At 37.9% G+C, this 9,624-nt stretch overlaps 1 protein-coding gene across 1 annotated transcript; it reads right to left on the bottom strand.

Annotated features, from left to right (window-relative positions):
* Positions 1–4,975: 4,975 nt before the first annotated feature.
* On the bottom strand, positions 4,976–5,551 carry LOC146998886 (deoxynucleoside kinase-like). Its single transcript, XM_085810264.1, has one exon. It carries the CDS (start codon positions 5,549–5,551, stop codon positions 4,976–4,978), a length of 576 nt encoding a protein of 191 aa, XP_085666390.1.
* Positions 5,552–9,624: the final 4,073 nt, after the last annotated feature.

Genomic DNA, 9,624 nt, shown 5'->3' with positions numbered 1-9,624 from the left:
CTTTTTCGGTGAGCATTTTCCATGGAAACGGGGGTTTAAAAACAAATACCCCTCGAGAAGTACCGTCCAATGTGACGTAAGCCAATTCTTTCACAATAAAGGATCCTTGAGAATCGTAGAAACCTTCAAAGTCGAGTACGAGTTCCATGTTTTTTATTTCTTTTTCTTTCCAAGGTGACCTTTATTATTATTATTATTATGGATGTGTATTGAGATGCGCACGATATTATTCAAAAAAATATATATACGAATGTGACCTTTCCCAGAATTCATAAGACCTGTCACGTGCAACCTTGTCTCTCTCTATAAAAGAGGAGATGGCGAAAGAACGCTATCCATTTTTTCCTTCAGGACACACACAGCGAGAGAGAGAGAATTTTGTTTTTTTTCTCAATTGAAGAAGATGGACCTTTTGAGCGCCAAACCTCTCAAAGATTCCTACATTGTTCTGGACATGGAATACTTTCACTGTCATGATCTAAAGACGGGAGATATATGTTTCATCCTGAAAGAACTGGGCTACATCACTTGCGATTTAACCTTATGCGGATCCATGATTTTTCTCCCTCCTGTCCATTACGATGACTTATCGTCCAGCAATCAAGCTGTGGTCAACCAGACTACAAATAACCGACACGGCCTGCAATGGACCGAGGGTCGTCTTTCCTACGAGCATCTTCCTACGATCCTGAAAATGCTGACCGAAAATGTGGAGGCGATCTACGTCAATGGATACAATAAAGCCGAATTTTTCAGCAAGCTCTGCCAGCGATCCGTTTACGAGTTTTACATTCCAGGGAAAACCGAGTGGTGGAACAACTCAAAATGCACGCGACACCAATATTTCCAAAAGATGATTCATTGTGCCGAGAACAAGGTGAGAAATTTTCGATACCATTTGATGGAGGGTAGTTACGTTTTCCGGAAATTACATTGTTACCCCTCCGAGAGCAAAGCCGTCGAAGACGAAGAGGAGGCGGAAGAATCTCCCCAGGAGAACTCGTGCAACGATGAGGAGAAGGAGGATGAACTTTCTAATAATAATAAATGTTTAAGTTTGGATGCTTTAGAGACCCAAGAATATTGGTCTCAACCCTTATCTCACCGAGACCTGAAAGAGGATCCTCAAGTGTACTCTTTGTGGTCATCTTCTAAAATTTGGTCTTGGAGAGATCCCTTGAATGTTCATGAATGGAATGGTACGTAAATCCCTAGAGAAAAAAATAAAAAAAGTTCCTTTTTTTTTTGTAATGTGTTGATTTCTTTCCAATCCCATTTCTTTTCCATAACTCCACCCCAATCGACGAGAAGAAGAAAAATCTTCCAAGTTACACAAGACGAATCTTCCAAGTTACACAAGACGTAGAAAGATTTCACAACGATTTATGAATCACACTCTCCCATATGATATATGTATAGAGAGAAAAAGACCCTCTGTTCTCTAGCCAATACGTCAAGACTTTCCTAAACTAAGAGAGACCATGAGTACCGAGGAAACCTTAGCAGAGCAAGTGGAAAGACTTTCAAAGAAATTAGAAGAGTTAAGACGGGATAGATTTACAGTTCCGCCGACTAAAGAGGAAACTATCATCGATTTCAAGAAACCGCTGTACTTTCATCCCCTACCCCAAAGATGAGAAACAAAACGTCACTTATTTGAATAGCCAATTTCAACACATGAATATTTCATAAGTATTTTTTTTTTTGTTTTTTTTTTCCCCAAAAGCGTAGGGAAAGCGGATCAGTAGTTTTTCCCTTTCCATCGTCAGATGGTTCTGAAGCGAAACTTGGAATTCTGAAATAATAGATCAGGGAGAAATCATTCTTAAAAAAATGGTAGTCTCGAATCGGCTGGGATAAAAAAAATTTCTCAGAGCTGAGATAAAATTCTCTAACTCAGAAAAAAAAACTTTTTGTTAATTTTTATCATGTCTTAGACATGATAAAAATTAACTCTACCCCCCTTTTGTCTGGGAATGTTGTCTCACACTTTCTAAAAATAGACCATCACTCCTCCTTTCCTAAAGAATAGAATTCCAAGAATGGGATCTGGTCTATTTTTAGAAACGGTGAGACCCCATTCCCAGACAAAAGGCGGGTAGAGTTAATTTTTATCATGTCTAAAGTTCAGGGTCCATCCATCTTCTTATGTGAAACGGTGACTTTGACGAGATTGAGATAAACAAGTCCTGTGAGTTGTTTTGTAATCTTGACGCGATCCAAGAAAGACGTTTTATTTTTTTGAAATAGGCGGGGGGGAGAGAGAAAATGTTCTCACGACCCTCAGATATCTTTTCATAAATATATTTTTTATCAAAGTGTTTCTTTCATCCCGATCCTTTTAAGAAAGAGGTTGGAATGACCCTGACATTTAGATGGGGTCGCGATCCCGACAGATGTCGCGCGAGTATAAAAGTGTGTGTCCTCCGCGAGATTTCTTCAGAGAACAGAAGAAGACGTGAACTGAGCTGGTAAGTCCCTTTGGTCCTATGAATTAGTTTATCTACAAAATCGATTTGATTCTTTGTTTCTTTTTTTAATAATCATAATAATAATAACTTCATTTAAAAAGAACTCTCTTCTTAACCCATTGAAAAGAAAATGTCTCTTTCAAGACGATGACTCTAAAATGTTTTATTGTTTTTTTTTCCCTTTCTAGATCTTCCCTGTTATACATATATAACTTTTCGATTCTTTTTTTCCTGTTTGTGGGAGACATCACCGTATTCATCGCCATGGCGTGTTCAGAAAACTTTATCGTGCTCGATCTAGAGGGTTTCCAGTCCTACAACCACAAGAAGGGTGAATTTACCTACGTTTTAAAAGAATTGGGCTATGCGACAAAAGATTTTTTGACCGTGGGATCGTTGACGTTTGCTCCTCCTCAACCCTTCCACCAACTGAGTGACAAAAACCAAAAGACGAATGCCTGGCTGACGAGAAACCGCCACGGGCTTCGTTGGAACGAGAGCCATATTCCCTACAACCATTTAGGACGCATTCTCCAATCGCTCACTCACAGCTTCTCCACGATTTATGTGGTGGGATACCAGAAAGCTAAATTCTTTGCTAAAGCCTTGGATTATCAAAAACCCGTGACGGAAATTTATGTGCCAGATGGAATCATTTGGAAGTATCGGGGAAAATGTGCCTGACATCATCAAAGGAGGAAATATTTCCATTGTGCCGAAAACAAAGTGCGCAACTACCGAAGTCATATTACGGAAGGAGATTTTCATATCAATCACGTCTATCCAGACGGAACGGAGAAAGAGGAGAGGATCCAGGAGGAAGCAGACAATCCTCTGCAAGCTTTTGATAAGGCCTACGATCAGTTAGAGAAGGATCCGTCCCCGAAAGCGTACGATGACCTCCTCCAGAAATGGGATAATCTGTCCTGTTTCCAAGTGATGGAACATCCGGATGAGCATACGCCTTTCCACTTGATGGGCTCTTCTTCTTCTTCTTTGTCGTCAACTTCCTCCAATAACTCGAGGAAGACGGAGGGTTGGGGAGACGTACCTGAAAATATTCCCCATTACGATCCAGCAGCCTGTTGGGACGAACCTTCCAAAGAATCTCCTGAGACCCCCAAAATATCTTCAGAGGATCCAAAGACAAAATCCACTGAGACTATGTCCACTGAGTGTTGGGACGATGAACGGACGACCCATGCTCCAAAATCTATTGAGACTATGTCAGAGTGTTGGGACAATGAACTGACGACCCATGCTCCAAAATCTACTGAGACTATGTCAGAGTGTTGGGACGATGAACTGACGACCCATGCTCCAAAATTTACTGAGACTATGTCAGAGTGTTGGGACGATGAAGTGACGACCCATGCTCCAAAATCTACTGAGACTATGTCAGAGTGTTGGGACGATGAAACCGAAAAGACGACAGAGAATTGGGATGACAGTTCTCAAAAGTATTTGAATTGATATATACATAACCTCATGAGAAAAAAAAAGAAAAGATCTTTAGAAATAAGTAGGGAAAGGTTCTCCGCTTTCCCTATATTTATGGTAATGGACTAAGAAGAGAGAAAGACGAATCAGGAGACCAAAAAAGTGGGTCTTGGAAGGAATGAGTGCAAATGCATTCGATTCCTTCCGAGACCCATTTTTTTGGGTCCCTCTCTCATCCAATCTTGGAAAACAACTTTGTCCTATTTTTCTAGGTCCATTCAAAAAGAAATGAATCTATCCATAAATTTTCTTAAAAAAAAAAAAAAAAAAAAAAACGATCCTTTACCTCTTGACAGTCCAAAGTCGGGAATCTCGGAAAAAGTCATCCACTCTCCATCCAGTCAAGCTTCTCTGTAGAAAATCTAGTAGGTGCATCTGCATTCTTGAACACCCGGCAGTTATTATTGGACGCGAAACGTCGAATGCTGAAATAGTTAACAGTGAGCCCATTCTTAAAGAAACGGGGATGTTTTATTCATCCAGTCGAGTGGGAAAAAATTTCTGAGAGCCGGAAAAAAAATTTCTCTGGCTGAAAAAAAAAACTTTTTGTTAATTTTTATCATGTCTTATAGACATGATAAAAATTAATGACCCCCTTTTTGTCTGGGAATAATGTCTCACCCTTTCGAAAAACAAACCGTGAGTCATTCTTGAAATAATAGCAAGTAGAAAGAAAGAAATCGATCAAGGAAACTCCATTCTTAAAAACTGAATCTTCTCTTGTGGATAGACTGTAGGAAAAAAAAAAAAAAAATCCTTTTAGTCTGAAAATTGATGTCTTCAATTTTTCAAAAATTAAAGACATCAATTTCGGAAGAAAAGGGGGGTAATTTATTTTTCTAATTGCATCCAATCTAAGATAGAGTCACGGTTTGTGTTTTCAAAAAATTTGAGACATCAATTTTCAGACTAAAAGGGGGTATATTTTTTTCACAATGTGTCAACATTTTTCATCTTGGAATATCGTCAATATTCTAGATGTGACTTGTAAGCGACCCGTTTAGTTACAGGATGGAACTAGAGAGTGACTGTAAAATTTTCCGAATATCCTTTACCATTTCATTTATACTTCTGTGTGCATCAACAAGGTAAACATTTTTTTCTTTAAGTAAAGTTTTTTTATATTGATTTTCTAATTTGGTGAGATATTCTAATGTAATATTACATTCCTCGGATTTATTTCTCACCTTTATTCGTTTGTATGCCTCCAAGCTATCGATTTGTAAATAAATATAGTAATCCACATCGTACATCATGGATTTATATAACTCATCGTAAATGTCCATGGTCGATTTATCTAATATCAATTCGCTAAAGACGTGTCTCGATGTCCAGGGACAACGTTCAACAATGATAAGACCAGGTATATCTTTAAACTTTTCTTTCTGATCAAACTGAGATAATAAAACTTGAAATTGAAAAGCCTTCTGGTATTTTTGAGGTTCATCATAGAAATGAGATAAAAGCGTAAATTTTTCAATGGGTTCTTCAAAACAGGGATAGTTGTTTTTTAAACGCTTCATGATACTGGATTTACCAGCTCCAATTAAACCATCTATACATACAATCATCTGCTTCATATTTTTATTTTTTGGGAAGTACGGGTAAATCTCATGAAATGCGAGAGTACCCTTCTTGCTACTAAATGTAAAAGTTTGGCTTACCTATTCCAATAGTAAAGGGTTTAAATAGGCAGACGAGGGTCCATTCTAGAAAGAATTAAATCCTATCTTGTCCATCGAGTTGGCTGGGAAAAATCTCTGAGGGCCGGAAAAAAATTTTCGTAAAAGAAAAAAAAAGAAAGAAAAAGAAAATAGCCCCCTTTTAGTCTGAAATTTCATGTTTTCAATTTTTCAAAAATTGAAGGAAGAAAACGGGGGGGCAATTTATTTTTCTAATTGCATCCAATGTAAGATAGAGTCACGGTTTGTGTTTTCAAAAAATTTGAGACATCAATTTTCAAACTAAAAGGGTTTTTTTTTTTTTTTTTTTTTTTTTTTTTTTTTTTTTTTTTTTTTCCCATATCTAACTTTGAGCCACAGAAATTTTTTCCGGCTCTCAGAAATTTTTCCCAGCCGACTCGATGTTAATAAAACTTTACTGTTTTTTAAGAATGTTATTTAACGGATCGATTTCAACCTATCGAGTTTCGCTTGAGTTCCGGCCGTGCTGTGGGCCCACCTGGATACAAGTTTTTCCCTTTTGGAATAGAATTTCCGTCAAGACAGGCTCCTTTTCCTCTTTTTGCATTTTTCATGTCATTTCATTTGTATTACAATATACTGAAAACGGGCGTTCGAACTGATTTCTAGGCTATTTCTATACAAATGGAGCTCGATCCAAGAAAAAACTTATGTCTTTTTTTATTTTGTGGACTGCCAATTTATATTGGAATATACTGAAAACGGGTGTTTGAGTCGGTTTTCAGTATATTTCAATACAAATGGAGCTCGATCCAAGAAAGAAATGATGTCCTTTTTTATTTTGTGGACTGCCCTATTTGTATTGGAATATACTGAAAACGGGCGTTCACGTCGGTTTTCAGTATATTTCAATACAAAGGGAGCTCGATCCAAGAAAGAAATGATGTCTTTTTTTATTTTGTGGACTGCCCTATTTGTATTGGAATATACTGAAAACGGGCGTTCACGTCGGTTTTCAGTATATTTCAATACAAATGGAGCTCGATCCAAAAAAAAAAATGATGTCCTTTTTTTTTTTTTTTTTTTTTTTTTTTTTTTTTTTTTTTGTGGACTGCCCTATTTTGTTTTGGAATATACTGAAAACGGGCGTTCGAGTCGGTTTTCAGTATATTCTAATACAAATGGAGCTCAATCCAAGAAAAAAAATTATGTCTTTTTTTATGTTGTGGACAGCCAATTTTGCATTGGAATATACTGAAAACGGGCGTTCACGACGTCGGTTTTCAGTATATTCTAATACAAATGGAGCTCCATCCAAAAAAAAAAAAAAAAATGATGTCTTTTTTTATTTTGTGGACTGCCCTATTTTGTATTGGAATATACTGGAAACGGGCGTTCGAGTCGGTTTTCAGTATATTCGAATACAAATGGAGCGCCATTCAAGAAAAAAATGATGTCTTTTTTTATGTTGTGGACAGCCAATTTTGTATTGGAATATACTGAAAACGGGCGTTCGAACTGATTTCTAGGCTATTTCTATACAAATGGAGCTCGATCCAAGAAAAAACTTATGTCTTTTTTTTATTTTGTGGACTGCCAATTTATATTGGAATGTACTGAAAACGGGTGTTTGAGTCGGTTTTCAGTATATTTCAATACAAATGGAGCTCGATCCAAAAAAGAAATGATGTCTTTTTTTATTTTGTGGACTGCCCTATTTGTATTGGAATATACTGAAAACGGGCGTTCACGTCGGTTTTTAGTATATTTCAATACAAAGGGAGCTCGATCCAAGAAAGAAATGATGTCTTTTTTTATTTTGTGGACTGCCCTATTTGTATTGGAATATACTGAAAACGGGCGTTCACGTCGGTTTTCAGTATATTTCAATACAAATGGAGCTCGATCCAAGAGAAAAAGCGATGTCTTTTTTTTTTTTTTTTTTTTTTTTTTTTTTGTGGACTGCCCTATTTTGTTTTGGAATATACTGAAAACGGGCGTTCGAGTCGGTTTTCAGTATATTCTAATACAAATGGAGCTCCATCCAAGAAAAAAATGATGTCTTTTTTTATGTTGTGGACAGCCAATTTTGCATTGGAATATACTGAAAACGGGCGTTCACGTCGGTTTTCAGTATATTCTAATACAAATGGAGCTCCATCCAAAAAAAAAAAAAAAATGATGTCTTTTTTTATTTTGTGGACTGCCCTATTTTGTATTGGAATATACTGAAAACGGGCGTTCGAGTCGGTTTTCAGTATATTCGAATACAAATGGAGCTCCATCCAAGAAAAAATGATGTCTTTTTTTTATGTTGTGGACAGCCAATTTTGTATTGGAATATACTGAAAACGGGCGTTCGTGTCCTTTTTCAGACTTTTTCTATACACATTCCACTATATCGAAATGACGTCATCGTTGAGTCCAAACAGAGTCTTCCCCGGACAGAGTCGTCACCGGACAAAGTTGTCCCCGGACAATTTTATACCGAATTTGTATAGAAATATACTGAAAATGGGCTTGAGGGCCGCTTTCTAGTATATTCCTATATACATTCAGAAGCAAAAAGAATGTCTTTTTGAATGGACAGGATGACTATGGAAACCGGATCTCTCTCTCTCTCAAGATTGGATGAGAGAGCGGCCCCTATTTGTATTACAATATACTGAAATCGGGCGTTCGAGTGAATTTCTAGACTATTTCTATACAAATGGAGCTCTATTTACGAAAAAAATGATGTCTTTTTTATTGTGTGGACAGCCCTATTTGTATTGCAATATACTGAGAACAGGCGTCGAGTCGGTTTCTAGACTCTTCCTATACAAATTCCACTATCTATATAGAAATGATGTCATCGTTGAGTCCAAACAAAGTCGTCCCCGGACCATCTTGATGACCGAATATGTATAGAAATAGTCTGAAAATGGGCTTGAGGGCCGGTTTCTGGACGATTCCTCTACAAATTCGGCTGCATCCAAAAACAAAAATACATAATTTCTTTTTCGGTGGACAGGAGATGATAAATTTCTTTTCTCTCTCTCCCAAGATTGGAGGAGAGAGTGGCCCAAAAAAATGGGTCTCGGAAGGAATCGAATGCATCTTGAAATGCACTCATTCCTTCCAAGACCCATTTTTTGGTCTCCTGATTCAACTCTCCAGTCTATGGAATAGGGAAAGCGGAGAACGTTTCCCCTTCCTTAAGCGACTGGGGACCATAGCGCATCATCATCATCATCATCATCATCATCCTCTTTCTCATACTTTTCAACTAAGGCTTGTTGCCTCTGGATGATTTTGGGGAGGTGATGGATCCCGAATTGAGTGATGAAAAAGAGAGGACTCTTTTTCCTTTCTTGTTCGTCTTGCACAGTCTCTCGGAGGGTGATATACGTTTCCCCGTCCTCCTCAATTTTCGTCAGAGGTCTCATGAATATTTTACACATCCAAGTAAAGAGCGACTTGTTATGCAGGGATTTCGAAGCGACGAAGGCCGCTTCATTCGAAGTGAGGACAATCTGGTTCGGATGACCCCATTCTTTCGAGTAGTTGTCCAAATCGCCTAGTCGAAGAAAATGGTGTCGATTGGGGAAAAAGACTTGGAGAACACTCATCGTATGCGAGACGTTCGTAGGCAAGAGAGTCAAGATATCTTTGGCATTCCAGTACAGGAATCCTAGATCCACATACGCGTGCACGTAATAGTCATCGTTATATTCCAGTTTGAGCAGCATGGCTTTTGTTTTTTTCCGTTCTCAAGGCGAAACACTCGTCTGATATGAACAAGAGCTCGCTTGCGATCCGTTTATATAGACTCCTCAGAGAGAGAGGGAGAGAGGGAGAGGGGAGGAGGAACAAGGTTGATGAATTCTAAAATAAAAAAATGATAAAACATGAGTGTTTGTGAAGGTCATAGAGAGGTGACTATAAAGTTGTTTTATTTTTTATTTCCTCAAAAGAAAAAACCAAAAGGGTCCCATTCCATACGACATGGCCTTTGAGAAGGTGACGGG

Source organism: Stegodyphus dumicola, chromosome 2 (assembly GCF_044657685.1).
Source record: "Stegodyphus dumicola isolate Sdum_Otavi_A_Nest chromosome 2, ASM4465768v1".
NCBI lineage: Eukaryota > Metazoa > Arthropoda > Arachnida > Araneae > Eresidae > Stegodyphus > Stegodyphus dumicola.
The sequence above is the reverse complement of the archived record's forward strand: the minus strand, read 5'-3'. Positions and strand labels throughout refer to the sequence as shown.